Genomic DNA, 20,945 nt, shown 5'->3' with positions numbered 1-20,945 from the left:
ATACAAACAATCATTTGGCACAGCCATTGGCACCTGCAATCCACACTCCTATGCCAACCTGTTTTGGGGCCATCTAGAGGAAACCTTCCTAGCCTCCCAAGACTTGTCCGGTTCAGTTTCATTGATGATATCTTCATGATCTGGGCTCAGGGCCAAGATGCCCTATCCTAATTCCTTCACAATCACAACACCTTCTCTCCCATCGTCTTCACTTGGTCCTTCTCAATCCAGCAAGCCACCTTCCTAGATGTTGACCACCTCCTCTCTGGTGGCTCCATCCACACCTCTGTTCATATTAAACACACCAACCATTAACATTACCTCCTTTCACATCAGTAAATCTCTTACATATAGCCTGACCGCCCAAGGATGGTGTATTGGCAGTGACAAGAAATTTTTTGGCTAGTGTGCTGAATGTCTCACAAAGACCTTCACAGATGGGTACTATCGCACAAACCTAATCCACAAACAGATTTCTAGGTCCATTTCCCCACATACCCCCAATTCTCCCAGCACCCACAACAGCCAGCTATAAAAGATTGCCTCCTTCATCACCCAATACCACACCGGACTGGATAAACTGAACCACTTCCTTCAACAGGACTTTGATTGTCATCTTGTCATCTTGCCCTGAAATGAAGATCCTTCCTATCCCTCCTAAAGTGGGGTTCCGTCACCTACACAACATCCTAATCCATCCTTATGTCACTCCCAATCCCAACTCCTTGCCACAGGGATCATATCCCTGTGGAAGACCCAGGTTCAAGACCAGACCAATCCACCCATTCAGCATATCCTACTAGTATGTCCCTCCCTCGCAAAAAATTATTTTTAAAATATCTTTTAAAATTGTTTAAAAAACACCCTTATCCTCTTCAAAATACTCTCCATTACAGCTAATGCATTTGTCCCAATTGGGCTTCCATTGTTCAAAACATTTTTATAGTCATCTTTAGAAATGGCTGCCAGCTCCTCCCTTGCTTTTTTCTTCAGTATTGTCAAATGAGTGTCCTTTCATGCCCCTTTTCATGCATGGAAATAACCACTACAAAAACCAAACAATAACAAAACAGTGCTAGCAAAAATAGTCACTGCAGAGGAACAGAACAAGCCAGGTTGACAACACAGGTAGCACTGAACAGGAAATGAGTTGTGGTATACAAGCCTGGTGGTTGAAATCCATACTACACAAGCTCCACCCACGGCAATGTTATTCCATTTTTGGGAGAGGGGGGTGGTGTAGGGGGGTTGGGAGAAGGGGTACCCCCTCGTATTCCAGTCCTGCCACTGGATTATCTTACCCCTCAAAGGTTGGGCCACCTATGAAAGCAACTATGTTGTATACCAGCACTGCTGGAGCCATTGCACAGCTTTTCGTATGGCTATGACTACCAAACAGCTGTATAGGAGGATGAACAGACACTGCCAAACTGTGGCCAAGAGCAAAGATCACCCTATGGCACAACATCCGACTGAACATCACATACTTGTTTTCAGTAGCTATTTCATTAACGAGACACACAGATCCTGTCCTCCACCACCAGATTTTCTGAACTGTGCAGATAGAAGTAATCCTTACAACAAATTCTCTGCTCCTGAAATTATTCTGGCCGCAGCTTACAGCAACCTATTGTCCCCACACCCTCCACCCAAAGGATTCTGCCCCCTTGCCCTATCACTTCCTCCCTTTTCACATTCTCTCACCCTGTGCCACTGTACCTGTCCATCCTTTCCCCTTCCCTGTTCCTCTCCTTTTTGCTCCTCTCCTTTTTGCTCCTCTCCTTTTTGCTCTGCAGTTTGGTCACATTCTGGTCGGAGCCGCTGACGAAAGTGGTCGTGTGTGGGCAAGATGTGATTGCTTGTGTGAATAATGTGTGTATGTGTGTGTGTGTGTGTGTGTGTGTATTTTTGCTGAAGAAGGTTTGGCCAAAAGCTACAATGTGTAACAGTCTTGTTGCTGTGTTCGTCTGCACATCAACACCCAATCTTTACCGTGTGTAGCATTCCGTCCTTTTCCAAATGTTGTTCAATTTGTAGATAGTATGTATAATATAAAATGTACTTCACATCTTTGGCAAGGTGGTGACAGCTCTTTCCGTGCAGTTATTCTGTATGGTAATCACACTTACTCACCCATGATAATGGTGCTGTAACTTGTACCTGGTGAAATTGTATCATGGGGAACCTCTTGTGAGAATCCTGTCTCTGTGCTCATAACCTTTGAGTTGCTGTCAAGCAGACATCAATATTCTTTTAGTTTATTTTCTTCTGTTGTTGTCCTTGCAGATGGATGCACTAATTTGAGGCTAAATAAGGAACAGGCAGCTGGTGGTTTTCTGATTTGGAACTGGTACTGCTAAGATTCTTTCTTAATACCCCCGTTAGTACTCTTACTGGTTTGATGTGACTCGCCACAAATTCCTCTTCTGCACCGGTCTATTCATCCCGGAATAGAACTTGCACCCAGTGTTGTCCGTTATTTTTTTGATGTTTTCTAATCTCTGTCTTAACCCATGTTCTATCATCTTGTAGCTGTTTCTTGTGTAACTATGAAATGGTCAAATCAGAATACCATAATATTATGTTTATTCAGAATTGTAAATTTCATTAGATTTCACAGAAAGAATTTAACCAAGGTAAACATACTGTCTGTGTACTACAATAACATACAATATAATGCAAAATTCACTTTTCTAGCAATAAAGTAAACTGTGACAAGACAGCTGTCTAAGATGAAGACATAATCTGAATTCAATCTTATTGTTAGTGGATGTATTGGCTGCCAAAATAATATCAAGTTTGTGTTTGTCTACTCTCAGATGCCTTCAGGTGTCTTCAGTTGACTGTTTCATTTGAATCACTTTTAGTGTATTTGTAAACTATCTGAACATTAACATATTCATATGAGACTTTTCCTGTACCCCTCATAACTGTTCATAACTGTGTGTGTGGTTTCCTTTCTTTCTTTCTTTTTTCATGATCCCACTGCTCACTATATTGTTTTATAACTGTGTCAGCACCATTGTTTGCTCACGTGGAGACAGTCACTCAACTAGAGACAAATGCAGCTCCCTATTTCTTAATAAAACTTTCCAGCATACAGTTTTGTATAGAGTATCAAAAATAGATGAGTGATGTGATAGAAGAGGAAGGAAGAAGGATGAAGAAAAAAGGACTTAAGAGGTCTAGGAAAGGAGGTAGATTTTGGGAAAGTCACCCACAACTGTGGGTCAGGGGAGACTTACCACAAAGTTCACAGTACCTGAAGAATAATCAGGTACGTAAGGAGCAGACACTGTCACTGTTTTTACACACAGCCTAATTGTTTAACACTTATTCCACAGTTAATTTGAGGCATTGTTGTTGTTTCAACCAGCACAGGTTACTCTCCAGAAACTCGATCGTGGACTGATTGTCTCATGAGCAAAAATTGGGCCCTTATATATAATCACAATAATAGGTGCTGAAACTACATGTTGTTTAAAGTTAAATTTACAGAAATTACAATTAAAACTTAACTCACTCAATTAACTGAATAAGTCGAAAAATTGTATATTCTTAACAGTTAGGTCAAGGTTGGCAACACTGCGCCGACACGGACTCTTCGAGTATTTGCTGCACTAAATAACTATAAAAAGTATTGTTATTGAGCTATTTTTAAACGTCTACAGGTGTTATATATATATATATATATATATATATATATATATATATATATATATATATATATATATATATATATATATATATATATATATATATATATATATATAGTATAAGTGTTGTTAAATTACTGGAAGTGTTAGTGAAGTATAAAATAAGATTAAACAGTGTAAGAAGCATGTTTTTCTTCTCGCACCTGTAGCACGAATCCTATGCCTAATTTCACGCGCGTGAATCGTAAGTAAGCAGTGAATTTAAATATATTATAAGTGTTGTTACATTAGTGGAAGTGTTAGTGAAGTGTTAAGTTAGATTAAACGGGGTAAGAAGTTTATTTTCCTTCTTGCGCCTATAGCACAGACTTTAGGCTTAATTTCACACGCGCGTATTGTAAGTAAACAGTGACTTAAACTTAAATGTAATCACCAGTGTTTTTTATTCATTACTTTTTCAACTTATATCTGCCTGAATAGTTTCTAGGGACCTTTGTTTACGTATTAGTCAGTACTTAAATCAGTTTATACGATTTCTGTTTTTGCCATTAGTGAGAAGTGTGTGACATGCCGTAGGATCGTTAGTTCTGGGGTATGGTGTGATGGGTGTTGTAGTTTCTTTCATTGGGGCATATGTAGTGGCGTGGGAAATGGGGACATAAATGAGGCTCTTCAGTGGTTTTGTAGAATATGCAGTAGAGATAGGAAAGTACTGGAACAGGAAGGAAGAATTGCAGCCCTTCAAGCTGACCTAGACAATGCAAGGGAGGATCTGGACAGGTTAAAGGGGGAGAAGGGTGAACAGAGGTGGGAAGTGGCAACAGGTAATAGGGGGAACAGGCAAAGGAGAGCATCAGACAGCTTTGTGATAAATCTTGAAAAATAGATTTGACCTGTTGCCTCAGTCAGAATCGGTTGAGCCTCATGTAGCTGAAGTTGAAGAAAGAGCACAACAAGCTTTCAAGGAAGGAGGATGCTGTGGTTATAGTGGGTGGTCCAGGAAACAGCATTGACAGAGACTCTGAATATTCCATAGAGAGTGACCTGGTGAAGATAGCATCAGCAACGAAGCATACGAGTGTGGGATTTGTGTCTGTGTTGAGACGCCATGATCGGCCTCATTTGAACTCTTCTGTAGGGAGGGTGAACTTGGAGTTGGAGTGGCTGCTTAGGACGGATATAGGGTCCCATATTGGTTTGATTCCTGTGGATGCTATTGATAGGTGGGACTACACTAGGCATGGTCTTCACCTCAATAGGAAAGGGAAGGGAAAACTGTCTGGCTTGATTGCAGGAAACTTAAGGGGGGACACTGTCACAAGTGGTAAAATACCAGTGGTCACAGGTGTCAGAGGGATGCCTTTTTTAGGATAGGGAAGGGGGATAGAAAACGTGTCTTAAGAGAGATTGGCAGACACACTCAGTTTGAGAAAACAGATGAACAGGAGTCAGATTTTAGCATACAGCCTCCATTTAAACAATGTTTAACAGAAAGTAATCACAAACTGCCAGTTCATCTTCACCAAAGCAGTTATAATCCCATTAGTATGCAGTATCAATTATCTTTATTACACCAGAACATTCCGGGACTCAGATATAAAGTTGATGAACTACTCATTTGTATCGATGAAATGAATTCATCTAACCAAATTGACATAATCTGCCTCTCTGAACATCAAGAGACCATTGGTATAGATATGTTAGACATTTCAGGATTTAAGCTAGCTTTCTACTTCTGCAGAGTAGATATGGATGGAGGAGGAGTTGCCACATTTATTAAAAACTGCCATAAATCCAAGAACATTGACATTAATAAATTCTGTTTAGAGCAGCATCTAGAAGCATGTGCAACAGAAGTAGAGTTCCATAACAGATCCTATATAATAGTAACTATTTACCGAGCACCTGCAGGAAATTATAATCTATTCATAAATCATCTAGAAGCTCTTTTGGGTTATTTAACAATAAGAAACAAAGAAATTTAGTTTGCTGGTGACTTTAATACAGATTTTCTAATTCAATCTTCCAGTAAACATTTACTGCAGTTAGTAATGTTGTCTTTCAATCTAACTCACACTGTAAACTTTCGAACTTTCCTCAAGGACAGCCATTGATAACATTTTTATTGACAAATCAAAGGAACAAAATCATATCATAAAACCTGTAATAAATGGACTGTCAGATTATGACATGCAGCTCCTTGTTTTAGATGTAAATTCTAAGCAGATTATCAAGACTGCAAAATCTGAGTACAGGAGAGTATTCAATCAACCAGAAATTGAGTGTTTTAGAAAACTGCTCAAAGATATGAACTGGAAAGATGTTTATAGTGCCCATGACATGAATGAAAAATATAACACATTCATGGTCAATGTCAGTACCATGTTTGAAAACTGTTTTCCTCTAAAAGTTACTCAAATTAAACAGAAATCTATAATAAAACCATGGATCACACAAGGAATAAAGATTTCCTGTAAGACAAAAAGTAAAATGTATCTGTCAACCATGACTAGCTCCAATGCTGATGTTTTAGCTAAATACAAGGAATACTGTAAAATATTTAAAAAAGTAATTCAGACATCTAAACAAATACACTACGAGAAGAAGATAGCAATGTCAGAGAACAAAATAAAAACAATATGGGATATAGTGAAAGAGGAGACTGGTAAAACCAGAAAGGAACAGGAGCAAATAGCACTTTGGGTAGATGACACATTAGTGACCGATGGGCATAGTGTGGCAAATCTATTTAACAAGTACTTTATATCCGTTACTGATAGAATGGGATTGTCAGGATCAGCAAATAATGCCCTTGAATATCTGAAACTAGCCTTTACAAGTAGCTTCAGGTACATGAATATGTCACTCACTTCACCAAAGAAATAATTTCCATAATAAAATCTTTAAAAACAAAGCATTCTAGTGGTTACGATGAAATATCAACAACGTTAGTTAAGGCATGTTCTTGTGAGTTTAGTACAATTCTAAGTTACTTGTGTAACCAGTCAATTATAACTGGGACATTTCCTGAATGGCTGAAATATGCAGATGTTAAGCCTCTATTCAAGAAAGGGGATAAAGAGATGCCATAAAACTACAGACCGATTTCACTTTTGCCAGCATTCTCAAAAATTTTAGAAAAAGTAATGTACAGGCAGCTTCTCAATCATCTGACCACAAATAACATATTATCAAGAACACAGTTTGGATTTCTGAAGGGTTCTGATATCGAAAAGGCTATTTACACCTGCAGTGAAAATGTACTTAATTCATTAAATCAAGTTACAAGCAGCAGGTATTTTCTGTGATTTGTCAAAGGCATTCGATTGTGTAAACCACAACATCCTTTTAAATAAATTAGAATTCTATGGTGTCATGGGCACTGCTGCAAAATGGTTCAAGTCATACCTCCCTAACAGGAAACAAAGGGTGTCAGTGCAAGGGACTAGTGAATTAAGTCCTCAGTCACCATCAGAATGGGAAGAAATTACATGTGGTGTCCCACAAGGATCTATCTTAGGGCCATTGCTTTTCCTTGTATACATTAATGATCTCTCATCAGTTACACTGCCAGAAGCAGAGTTCGTTTTGTTTGCAGATGACACAAGTATTGCAATAAATAGTATGTCGAGTGTAGTTCTAGAAAGATCTGCTAATGATATTTTCATGGATTTTAATAAATGGTTTAAAGACAATTCATTTACATTAAACTTTGAAAAGACTCACTACATGCAATTCAGAACCTGTAAGAGGGGTCCACCCAGCATATGCATAAAGTATGAAGAAGAGCAGATAGAAGAGGTTGGCAGTCTTAAATTCCTGGGATTACAACTTGATAATAAATTCAGTTGGGAGGAGCACACCACAGAACTGCAGAAACGCCTTAACAAATCTGTATTTGCAATTTGAGTGTTAGCAGACATAGGCAAAATAAAAGTGAAAAAGCTTGCATACTTTGCCTACTTTCATTCCATAATGTCATATGTCATATGGTATAATATTTTGGGGTAACTCTTCAAGTCAAACAAAAGTTTTCAGAGTCCAAAAGCGTGTAATACGTATTATTTGTTGAGTAAACTCACGGACGTCTTCTAGAAACCTCTTCAAAGAACTGGGTATACTAACTACTGCCTCTCAGTACTCCTTAACGAAATTTGTCCCAAATAATATATCTCTTTTTCCAACAAATAGTTTAGTTCATACATACAACACCAGGAACAAAAATGATCTGCACAAGGACTTAAAAGCACACTACTCGGGGACACACATCTTCAATAATTTGCCAGCAAACATAAAATTTTTTGTTACAAATAAAGATCAGTTTAAAAGGAGCCTGAAAGACTTACTAGTGGCCAACTAATTCTACTCCATTGACGAATTTTTGATAGAAACATATGATGTGTTGTGTATATTTATACTATTAATATTGTTATTTCAGCTTTTTTTTTTTTTTTTTTTTTTTTTTTTTTTTTTTTTTTTTTTTTTAAAGGGAAAAAAGGGATATGTTCCACATCCACGAGGATCTCCTCAACACGGATTTATGGAACGAAAAACTAATCTAATCTAATCTTCATCTACTACAAAGTTTGTGGCGAATTGTTTGCTTAAATCATGAAAATAACAAATATAGTTATGCATACAATACTTTTGACAAAACTGTTAATTACTTTGGAATTAATGGAGGGCTGGTTTTGCTAATATGTTATGTTGTTGTTGTTGTTTTTGTTGTTGTTGTTGTTGTTATTGTTGTTGTGGTCTTCAATCCCGAGACTGGTTTGATGCAGCTCAACATGCTACTCTATCCTGTGCAAGCCTCTTCATCTCCCAGTACTCACTGCAACCTACATCCTTTTGAATCTGCGTAGTGTATTCATCTCTTGGTCTCCCTCTACGATTTTTACCCTCCACGCTGCCCTCCAATACTAAATTTGTGATCCCTTGATGCCTCAGAACATGTCCTACCAACCGATCCCTTCTTCTGGTCAAGTTGTGCCACAAACTTCTCTTCTCCTCAATCCTATTCAATACTTCCTCATTAGTTATGTGATCTACCCATCTAATATTCAGCATTCTTCTGTAGCACCACATTTCGAAAGCTTCTATTCTCTTCTTGTCCACTTTTCACTTCCATACATGGCTACACTCCATACAAATACTTTCAGAAATGTCTTCCTGACACTTAAATCTATACTCGATGTTAACAAATTTCTCTTCTTCAGAAACGCTTTCCTTGCCATTGCCAGTCTGCCATTGCCAGTCTACATTTTATATCCTCTCTACTTCGACCATCATCATTTATTTTGCTCCCCAAATAGCAATACTCCTTTACTACTTTAAGTGTCTCATTTCCTAATCTAATTCCCTCAGAATCACTTGACTTAATTCGACTACATTCCATCATCCTTGTTTTGCTTTTGTTAATGTTCATCTTATACCATCCTTTCAAGACACTATCCATTCTGTTCAACTGCTCTTTCAAGTCCTTTGCTGTCTCTGACAGAATTACAATGTCATCGGTGAACCTCAAAGTTTTTATTTCTTCTCCATGGACTTTAATACCTACTCCGAACTTTTCTTTTGTTTCCTTCACTGCTTGCTCAATATACAGATTGAATAACATCGGGGAGAGGCTACAACCCTGTCTCACTCCCTTCCCAACCACTGCTTCCCTTTCATGTCCCTCGCCTCTTATAACTGCCATCTGGTTTCTGTACAAATTGTAAATAGCCTTTTGCTCCCTGTATTTTACCCCTGCCACCTTCAGAATTTGAAAGAGAGTATTCCAGTCAACATTGTCAAAAGCTTTCTCTATGTCTACAAATGCTAGAAACGTAGGTTTGCCCTTCCTTAATCTAGCTTCTAAGATAAGTTGTAGGGTCAGTATTGCCTCATGAGTTCCAACATTCCTACGGAATCCAAACTGATCTTCCCCGAGGTCGGCTTCTACTAGTTTTTCCATTGGTCTGTAAAGAATTCTCGTTAGTATTTTGGAGCTGTGACTTATTAAACTGATAGTTCAGTAATTTTCACATCTGTCAACACCTGCTTTCTTTGGGATTGGAATTATTATATTCTTCTTGAAGTCTGAGGGTATTTCGCCTGTCTCATACATCTTGCTCACCAGATGGTAGAGTTTTGTCAGGACTGGCTCTCCCAAGGCCATCAGTAGTTCCAATGGAATGTTATCTTTCAGTGCTCTGTCAAACTCTTCATGCAGTATTATATCTCCCATTTCATCTTCATCTACATCCTCTTCCATTTCCATAATATTGTCCTCAAGTACGTTGCCCTTATATAGACCCTCTATATACTCCTTCCACCTTTCTGCTTTCCCTTCTTTGTTTAGAACTGGGTTTCCATCTGAGCTCTTGATGTTCATACAAGTGGTTCTCTTATCTCCAAAGGTCTCTTTAATTTTCCTGTAGGCAGTATCTATCTTACCCCTAGTGAGATAAGCCTCTACATCCTTACATTTGTGCTCTAGCCATCCCTGCTTAGCCATTTTGCACTTCCTGTTGATCTCATTTTTGAGACATTTGTATTCCTTTTTGCCTGCTTCATTTACTGCATTTTTATATTTTCTCCTTTCACCAATTACATTCAATATTTCTTCTGTTACCCAAGAGTTTCTACTAGCCTTCGTCTTTTTATATATTTGATCCTCTGCTACCTTCACTACTTCATCTCTCAAAGCTACCCATTCTTCTTCTACTGTATTTCTTTCCCCCATTCCTGTCAATTGCTCCGTTATGCTCTCCCTGAAACTCTGTACAACCTCTGGTTCTTTCAGTTTATCTAGGTCCCATCTCCTTAAATTTCCACCTTTTTGCAGTTTCTTCAGTTTTAATATACAAGTCATAACCAGTAGATTGTGGTCAGAGTCCACATCTGCCCCTGGAAATGTCTTACAATTTAAAACCTGGTTCCTAAATCTCTGTCTTACCATTATATAATCTATCTGAAACCTGTCAGTGTCTCCAGGCTTCTTCCATGTATACAGCCTTCTTTTATGATTCTTGAACCAAGTGTTACCTATGATTAAGTTGTGCAATGTGCAAAATTCTACCAGTCGGCTTCCTCTTTCATTTCTTTGCCCCTACTACCGAATTCCAGTCACCCATGACTATTAAATTTTCGTCTCCCTTCATTATCTGAATAATTTCTTTTATTTCATCATACATTTCTTCAATTTCTTCGTCATCTGCAGAGCTAGTTGGCATATAAACTTGTACTACTGTAGTAGGTTTGGGCTTCGTATCTATCTTGGCCACAATAATGCGTTCACTATGCTGTTTGTAGTAGCTTACCCGCATTCCTATTTTCCTATTCATTATTAAACGTACTCCTGCATTACCCCTATTTGATTTTGTGTTTATAACCCTGTAGTCACCTGACCAGAAGTCTTGTTCCTCCTGCCACCGAACTTCACTATTTCCCACTATATCTAACTTTAACCTATCCATTTCCCTTTTTAAATTTTCTAACCTACCTGCCCGATTAAGGGATCTGACATTCCACACTCCGATCCGTAGAATGCCTGTTTTCTTTCTCCTGATAATGACATCCTCTTGAGTAGTCCCCGCCCGGAGATCCGAATGGGGGACTATTTTACCTCCAGAATATTTTACCCAACAGGACGCCATCATCATTTAATCATACAGTAAAGCTGCATGCCCTCGGGAAAAATTACGTCTGTAGTTTCCCCTTGCTTTCAGCCATTCTCAGTACCAGCACAGCAAGGCCGTTTTGTTTAATGTTGCAAGGCCAGATCAGTCAATCATCCAGACTGTTGCCCCTGCAACTACTGAAAAGGCTGCTGCCCCTCTTCAGGAACCACACGTTTGTCTGGTCTCTCAACAGATACCCGTCCGTTGTGGTTGAACCTACGATACGGCTATCTGTATCGCTGAGGCACGTATGCCTCCCCACCAACGGCAAGGTCCATGGTTCATGGGAGGAGGAATACGAATAGAGCTAAATAGATACCTTAATATTACTAGTACTTTGCCTTCCAAATGTTTACAATTTTTACCGAATTTATACTTGTTTATATGCCAACAATACAATTTAAGTTATGAAACAATTACAGATTTCAACCTATAATAAAAGATACTAACTAGTAATAGTCAAAATAAATTAGAAAATAAATTAGAAAATCAATTACATACATAAAACTAAACAAAAAATAAGATGTGGTGTTACATTCTTTAAAACTGAGGGCCGATCTTTCTCTTTTATGAAAATATAGATAATATTCACTTATGCTAATGGTAAATAGTTACAAGTAACAAAACAAATTTAAGGAGGCAGATGGCAAAACAAGAGGGGAATTAAAATTATCCCACTTGCTTTGTCACAGTATACTTGAATAAACATCAGTAAATTCCATCCTTAAGTTGAAGAACAGATGATGAGCTTTATTCCTTAACAATGTAATGATAGATTGCTACTTGATAGCAGACAGGCACAATTAGAAGACACTTACACATACGTTTTTGGCCACAGCCTTTGTTGGATAAGAGAAACACGCACCATTCATTCACTCGAGTGATCACACCACACGCACACATGGCCACCAACTCCAGCAGCACGGCCAGAATGCCAGAAGGCATTCTTGCCAGAGCTGCTGGCGTGCTTGCTTGTCTGAATGAATAGTGGTGTTTGTCTTTTTGTGACAAAGGCTGTGACCGGCCGGTATGACCGTGCGGTTCTAGACGCTTCAGTTTGGAACCACGTGACCCATTACGGTCGCAGGTTCGAATCCTGCCTCAGGTATGGATGTGTGTGATGTCCTTAGGTTAGTTAGGTTTAAGTAGTTCCAAGTTCTAGGGGACTGATGACCTTAGATGTGGAGTCCGATAGTGCTCAGAGCCATTTGAACCATTTGACAAAGGCTGTGGCTTTTAATTGTGCCTGTCTGCAACTTAAGCATGTTATCTTTGTGGTAAGTAGAAATCTGTCTTCTCCTACGTTATTGGCATTCCTACATGGAGTTTACATTGTTTTATCTCTGTGCTTTGTTTTGTGAGTAGCCACAAGAAGTGTCCATTGCAAGAGGCCAAAATGAATATTTTACACTGCCCAGTGCAGCACCCTCCCCATTTATCTCCATCAAATACTTTCCCTACAAACCACCGAATTATGGATAGAGAACCTATCGATCCTCTCACTGGATCAAACGATATTCCTCGAAGAAGCTGAGTACAGCGTCATGTCCACCTTAGGTTCATTTCAAATACTGGCTTATTGAAAAAAAAAAATTGTCCTAATTTTATATGCTGTTAATTTGGCTCTAGTCACATTTGTATGAGGAATTTGCATTTTGATCATTTTTTCATTTTCACATTTAGCTACAAATATATAATAATGGCTCTCTTTTCTACTTTTTCTTATGTTACATCAAGTTTAACATCATGTAGGAAATAGGCTACTACCTTCTCCTTCCTCAGAATTCTCTTGAGGGACTGTGTCTTGCATTGATTTACTTTCCTCCACATGCATTCATTCTTATGACTGTTTCCTCCTTGCATACCATGAAAAGCCTCTGGCTTTTCTCTGCTAAATCTGCAACTTTAGAATCAATGTTCATCATGTCTTGGAACTTTTTCTGTCTTTTGACAAAGCAGTTTCAATATCACTAATTGGTCTTTTCCATCTTTCAGTTGATCAACAACTAACTTTAGTAGTTTTTCATGTATTTCTGTTTTATTTAATAAATCTTTTCTCTTTTGGTATACAGTCAATATCATTCCCTTTCTATACACATACATTCAGTAATTTAATAAGCTTTTAATCGATTCTTTTTTCCATTTCTAAAAGGTTCCTCGGCCTTTTGCTATAATCCTCAAAAATGTGCCTTATTAGATACAATAAATGCAGGGTTTCCCTTTCTTATTTCAGCCTTACTTAAGGGTACACTATGTGAAAGAAAATATAAACTCGATTACAATTAAAACTTTTATTGAAACTACTTTGTCTATAACATCACACTCTCTGTGGCTCTGAACCATAACTTAAATCATTAGCTGTATGTTACTTCTCGTGGCTCTCTCTACTAGTATGGCAGAACTTTGCCCGTACTTTCATCTGGAGACCTCTTGCGCATACATCTTCATGCACCTCTGCATCACATTTGGACTTTATTGCTCAGTTATGGTTACACTCTTCACACAGCTGCTTACTCACAGATATTACGAGTCACCTCCCCACAGCTGTTATTGGTGTCCTGAGTGTTGTTTGATGTTTCTCCAACTATAGTTGCAGTTCTTATGACAGATAATTTCTTATCCAGTGAAATTAAGAAAATAGTTAAATATATATAAAGAAAAACTCTCATGATTTTGATAATCTTTCAAACAAACAGTTTAAAGCCTGTCATGTAAAGTATGCACTGCATCACTTTTACAATGTGCTTTTAAGAAAAAATAAACAATGGAAATGTTTAGCTACCCTATAAAAAAAAGGAATTCATATTGTTATTAATTTCTGATATCTACTTAAAACACAAATCATAATGTTCTTTTGCAGAAACATAAAGTTTATTACGTCAAACATTCAGGTAGTAACTAGCATCCTTAATGTCTAACTAATGAAAAGTGGACAGTTGCGACAAGATATTTAATCAGTTTGTACAAGTAGTCATATGTAGAAAATAACTACTACTGGTGTGTTACTGCTATGTGTAAATGACCTGCCTCCACAAATCAGTAAAGTGGAAGTAATTCTCTTCATTTATGACTTAAGGTTCATAATAAAGTTCACCAGAAGTGCACCGACAGAAGAAAAGCATAAATAAAATGGTCAGTAAAATGATTGATTGGTTTCAAGAAACAAATTATAATGATAGTTGTATGTAAAAACTGTGTGAAATAGGATTTCCATATACATGATTGCATTGGATTGGAACTAGCAAAATTTTGATGTTAATTTCTTTTTGTTTACCTACAGCCTCCTCGAATTCCTGAGCCAACTGACAGGAATACTCCACCACCAACACCACCACCAAAACGACCTCATTTGAAATTACCAATTAGTTAATTGTTATTATGTAGTCTGGCACTAGTCTTTACTTATAAGAGATTGTACTCTAAGTAGAGTATTCAGTATTGTTGTTAGTAAGTGCTGCCTCCATTGAGAGTGATCAGAATAACATCACCTTTTTTTTAATTAATAGGTGACTACGTAGCTCCAGTATCACATATTCATTGATTCCACCCTTCATTATTACATTTTGTAAATAAGCGGATGCTGAAGTTTTGTTAGTTGAACTAATCAAAAACTTTATGGACCTGTTAAAAATTGTCAAAGTAATTCTCATTTTACTGTATTTATGTTATGAGTAATGTGAATTACTGTTGTTTTGTTAATAGTGTTTGGTAGATAAATGATTACTGTTGGAGGAAATTGTTGATATTAAACATATATCACCAATCTCTGCCATTAATGTGCTGAGGCGGGGGGAATTTAACTTTTTCTCAGTATGTGAAGTGCTATTGTATAAGAAAGAAAGATTGTGTGATGTAAGTTGACTGTATAATTACACATTGGATGTTGTTTGGGCATACCTATCAGTGTGAAATTAAAAGACAAGATTAGTTATTCTCTTGTAATCTCAACATTTAATGTCCCTGGAAAGAGTCTGAAGTATGTCGAGAAATTAAAGGCATTTCTGTATACACTTCTGACATAAGTTAATTTAATGCTGTGATCCTAGAGTAATACATATCAGTTGCGAACATTATGGCATCCTCAATTGTCCTCATTGTTGCCATTGCAACAAAATAGTTTTGATATTGTTCAAGTTGTGTGTGTGTGTGTGTGTGTGTTTCAGGTAGAGAGAGAGAGGGGGGAGAGAATGCATTCTTCAGTGTGTATGTGATACTATTTTAAGAGCTCCATATATATTAGTGATATGTGTTTGAAGAATAATGATGCATTTTAAAGAAGTAAAAAAATGTTAAACAAAATTTTATTTAATAAATTATATTTTCATTGCAGTTCATTGTTTTAGAGACATATATTTTTATGTTTATAGAGTGAAAATGCCAGTGTGTTGTATTTACAACATTATAATGTAATTTTTAGGCAGAAATAATTAGATAGGTACATAAGAGATGCCTTATTACCAGTATTGTTTTGTGAAAATCTTGATACAATTAATAGTTCACATACATCTTACTGAACATATCTTAATAGAAATAGAAAGAAATAATAGATTATTTTTAAACACACATTTTAATTAAAAGTTCATTTTTATTTAACAGTAATTGTTTGAAAATGTAGGGTTTAATTTTCTACTTACCCAGTAGGAGAGGTTTCTGCATTTAATAGATGAAGTTTTTATTGGTTTAAAGAGTTTAATTGAAGCTGCTCAAAGTGTGTGTCAATTCTGTTAATTTCTTCCTTTATCTGCCACATACAACAAACACTCACAAGTGTTGTTGTTATAATTAAACCATAGATCTTAAAACACCAATATGAGACATGCATATGGTGACATGCACCCCTGTTGTCTTTGTTTTGGTGCTGTGGCTATGAAAACAGTTGTGGCTTGCATTCAGTACAAAAGGAAATAACATAAAATTTAATTAACTTGCAGTGGAATATGTAAGTTTCAATACAATCATAATACGGACTTCAGTGTCATGTCTATTATAGGGGCTAGCTCTTTTTGAGTTGTATTGTTTCCATAGTGGTATCATAGACTTTTCTGTGAAATATGCTCATAATTATATTGATAATCAAATCTGAATATACAGAACCATGTCATTTTCATATTATTTGAATGAATCAACTCTCAAAGGTAATTTATTACTCATCTGATTCTGTTTGTTCAGAACTATGGCAGTTATTACTTAAAATTACCTTTTTTTTTTTAGTCCACCAAGGATTTTCCATTTCAATGTGTATGGAAAGACATCAACTGACCTAACAAAAGAATTGGTGAGGACTTGATAAACTCATAAATAAGGTTTTGAGACATTTAGCTAAGATTTCATACTTAAAGTTGAGCTACAACTGTCACTGACATATTCCAATTCACTGATTAATATACATTTGTATGATGAGTTTTGTCTTTCCTCACACATTACATCTCTTTTACAAAAATAGTGGTTTTATGTTATTATTATTATTATTATTATTATTATTATTACTATTATTATCAGTTTGCTACATCTTTATCTTCAATACTAATTTTAGCATCACTACCATAATTTTGCCATTCACATGTAAGAAACTTAAGTTGTGACCATCTCACCCACCTGTTATGCCCTCGTTGTAAGAAGGTAAGAGTTTGTTGTTTGTAAAGGAATCAGATTACAATTATATTTGCTCTTGAAGCTTATTCTATTGGAATAACAAAAACAATGAATTTTTGGCACAATAATTTAATTGGATGGATAAAAAGTGGCAGCAGAACACACACACAAAAGAAGGTTGTAATTAGGCAAGCTTTTGGAGCCAGTGGCTCCGTCTTCAGGCAGAAGGGAAAGGAATAGGGGTGAAGGAAAACAACTGGAGAGGTCTAGGAAAAGGAGTAGATTTTGGAAAAGTCACCCAGAACAACGAGTCAGGGGAGACTTATTGCACTGCATGAGAAGGAAAGACTGATTGTCCTTTCCTTCTCATCCTGTGCGGTAATTCTCCCCTGACCTGCGGTTCTGGGTAACTTTCCCAAAATCTACTCCTTTTCCCAGACCTCCCCAGTCCTTTTCCTTCACCTCTCTTCCTTCCCCTTCAACCCTTCTGCTTGGAGGAGGAGCCATCGGTTCCAAAAGATTGCCTAATTACAACCTTTCTTGTGTGTGTGTGTGTGTGTGTGTGTGTGTGTGTGTGTGTGTGTGTGTGTGTGTTCTGCCGCCACTTGGTAAGTAGATTTCTTTCTATCCAATTAAATTATTTTGTTGGAAGTATTATCAGCTTTTTGTACATTCATTATTGCTTGCTCGTCTGGTAGTTGTGTTAAGAAATTGTTGCCCATTTTAAATTGGTTAGTTGCTTCTTTACAGTTCTAACATGCTTCTCATCAGACATGTTTGAATTTGGAGGCAAAGATAAAGCCCCAACCAGTTTCTCTCCTCTTCCCTATAGGGGCACTTTTTGGGTTGAAACTTAGTTCCATGATCTGTTTTAAGTGCTTTTATCAGCAGGTCTGTCAGTTCTTATGCAGAGATAAATATTGGCTAGCCTTTATATCTCTATGTGAATTTAATAATTTTCTGACTTGATTGTTCATTTTTATGCCTTTTTTTGAGTGATGTTTCTTACAAAGGTATGAAGAATGACATAACTGAACGTATTGGATCTTACACTGAGCTAGTTTTGTTAAACTGGTGTATAAGATATGGATATTGTGTGTAATTCGTTTACAACTGGCTGTTCAATTTTTATTTCCTCATTTAGTGTTTGGGAAAAGTGAATGTCACATCTTTAATGCACACAGTCATCACTTTATTTCATATTGGTGGACTATTTTTATTATGACAACTGTCAGTTTTTGTTATACCCATAAACAACAATAATAATAATGATAGTAACAATGATTACAAATATTGTTGGAACCTGATATATCAAGTTAACATTATATGAATATTTAATGATTTCATTAGTATTACCAAGAAAACTTGAAAACATGAAGTATTCAAGTTTTGTAAGATGAGCTGTACCTGTATATTATAAAATTCTTTATGCCGATATTAATTCTACAAAAATTCACATTTGTTACATATCTTGCTATATGTATTTTTGCATTTATGTTTCATTTGGAGCTATTTTTATTACTGTATAAGTAAAATTGTGATTCACTTATATTCAAGTTTCTCTGTGTGTATTCATCATCTAAATTTTTAAAGGAAGGAAGTCAATTAGTATATTCAGTATTACAATTACAAATTTGTGTATTGCCCTTTTTCAAAATGAATTTTATCAAAATTTACTCCCTGCTTTCATTCATCTTCCCCTTATACCTGTCCATTCCATTACAAATTTTGATATTTTTAGTCATTGAGATTAGTACTTTTATATTCTTCTTCTTTTTTACTTGATTTTGTATGACTACTGTCGGCACCCTTTTAGTTTGTCTGCTGTAATTAGCTGCACAGTTATTTCATATTATTCTAGGTTATCCAGCATTAGAATTTTCCAGTTTTTAGTAATTAATCATCACAGTTAGCTGCTATATCTCCACATAGACAAATGATTTAAGTTATTTGTTGTGATTTTGAGTGGACACTGTTTCTAATCGTAGCTCTGTTGATATGTGATCCATTTAGTGCCATTTAAGTTTAAATGCTAATGACCTGTCTCACTTTTCTGCCAAATTTATTGAATAATCGGGTGCTTTTTGGTATCAGCTTTCAACTTTTCATTTCTTCGCATCTTTCCAAATTATACTGTGTAGCATGTATTGTGAATTAACTATGTTATGCACTATGAAGCTGTCAACTTCATGATGGGTTTTATAAATACAGATGTCATATTATTTCAATTTTTTTAAACAGACAGTTTAAGCCTTTAGCTATATTACCTTAAGTGTCACTTGCTAACTGTTGTGGTGTAGTTAATTGTGACTCAAAATTTAACCCATGTGTGAAAAATTATAAGTACCTCAATTTCATAAATCTTTTTCAATCCTGTACATTCATGTTAAACATTAGATATACTAGAAAGACAAATTTTGTAGGTAACTGAGGACAGCACAATCAGTTCTAAGTTTGAGTTTTATAAACTGTATGTTACATTTATTTTTATTTATCAGTAAATATCTGTGAACCAAAGATTATATTTAACAAAGAAAGAATGTATATTTCTGTATCTAAATGTAGTGAAGCTAACAAGAAAAGTATTTTTTTACTGTACATTAATTTTCAGCAACACTTTCATGATTCTAAACCAGGATATCAGTTTTCATTTGTATATTTACAATATTTGGATCTTTCTGTTTTGTGTTAAAGTTTTCTTAAATACATTGTAAATACACATATTTCTGATTGTCTAACATTAAAAACATAATTTACTTCCAGAACTCAATGAATGTCATGTCAGTTTTGGCACTTGGCTTTTAAACTGTAGGAACTAAATGTTTGTTTTTATAAGTGTGCTGTTAAATAGTGTGTTCCACTATTATGCTGTTCTTTCACATCAGATGGTGTAATTTTTTCCCCATGACTTGATGTTAGATGGCGCAACAACCTGCTGCTTCCAATGACAAGCTTATGTGTAATACCTAACTAATGATCTGTTAGAATTCCTTTTTATTGTCACTTTTTAAATTTAACATGGAAATATGTTTCTGTCTGCCTTATATTCATACCAAATGAATGTGGTATTTTGGAGACAGGCTTTTCTAAATTTATTTGCCATAAGTAGTTTAGCAAACGGCTGTGTCATGTCATACATACCCAGACTGCTGTCATTTTTGTGTACTCTGGTAAGTTTTGAAAAATTTACAGGAGTTCTTAGTAATGTGTAGAAGCAAAATACTGTGTGAGTGGTCCTGCTCAAAGGTACAAATTTGTACAAATAATGCTAAGTTTCCATTAAATGTTATTTAAAGAGAAAAATATTGTAATTTTTGAGTAATTATGATGTAACATTGTAATGTGGATTTCAGATACATTATTTTATGGTTGTATAAATGTTCCAGTGGAAAATACAGATATTCTTTGTATATTTTTGGTTTTCTATTTGGAATGGTTTTAGAGATTAGTGCATAAAAAATCGAGTACATCTCTCTCTGTGTTATCTCAACATTTCTCATATCAACACTAGTCTACTTACAGACTAGCTACACAACAGTACTCACTGCACACTTTTTATTGTTTTTGTTGTCTCTTTTCTGAAACTAGTTAGAAGAACACACAATAGTTAATTGAGCTTATAGAATCTTTCCTAATATTCAAAATGGAGGTAAAATGGCCTACTTCCATGGGTCAGGAAGAAATGAAGAACCCATCTAATGAGGCTAACTGGCATTAACCACAACACAGGCTGTTATATCATTGAGATACATATTGTTGTTGAAGAATTTCACATAACTGATAAATTGTTGATTATACATTTTTCAGTTGGTTGAGATGCAGTATTATCAGCACATCTGCTCTTGTCACCAGAATACAGAATTTATAATTATTTATGAAGAAAATTAACTAAAATGATACTGTGTATGTGACACAGTGAAAAAGTAAATCTAAATACCACGGAACAAAAGAGTTTTTGATGTGGTTAGAAATGCTGCATAAATGCAAAAGCATGCACAGCCACAGCACATTGTTATTGCTTATTGTCTAT

At 36.1% G+C, this 20,945-nt stretch overlaps 1 protein-coding gene across 8 annotated transcripts in view; it reads left to right on the top strand.

The window, feature by feature from the left end:
• The window catches only part of LOC126355928 (dedicator of cytokinesis protein 1), a 452,703-nt gene extending 432,376 nt beyond the window's left edge, over positions 1-20,327 (top strand). For 5 of the 8 annotated variants that reach the window (XM_050006490.1, XM_050006494.1, XM_050006493.1 and 2 more), the window contains one exon: positions 14,604-15,618. In XM_050006490.1, coding sequence (XP_049862447.1) covers positions 14,604-14,693 — 90 coding nt within the window. In that variant the 3' untranslated portion in view covers positions 14,694-15,618. Of the gene's footprint in view, positions 1-14,603 lie in introns of all 8 variants that reach the window. The other 3 variants (XM_050006495.1, XM_050006492.1, XM_050006496.1) reach the window with 1 other exon arrangement.
• Positions 20,328-20,945: the final 618 nt, after the last annotated feature.

This window comes from Schistocerca gregaria, chromosome 3, assembly GCF_023897955.1.
Source record: "Schistocerca gregaria isolate iqSchGreg1 chromosome 3, iqSchGreg1.2, whole genome shotgun sequence".
Lineage (NCBI taxonomy): Eukaryota > Metazoa > Arthropoda > Insecta > Orthoptera > Acrididae > Schistocerca > Schistocerca gregaria.
This window is presented reverse-complemented; position numbering and strand designations above follow the sequence as displayed.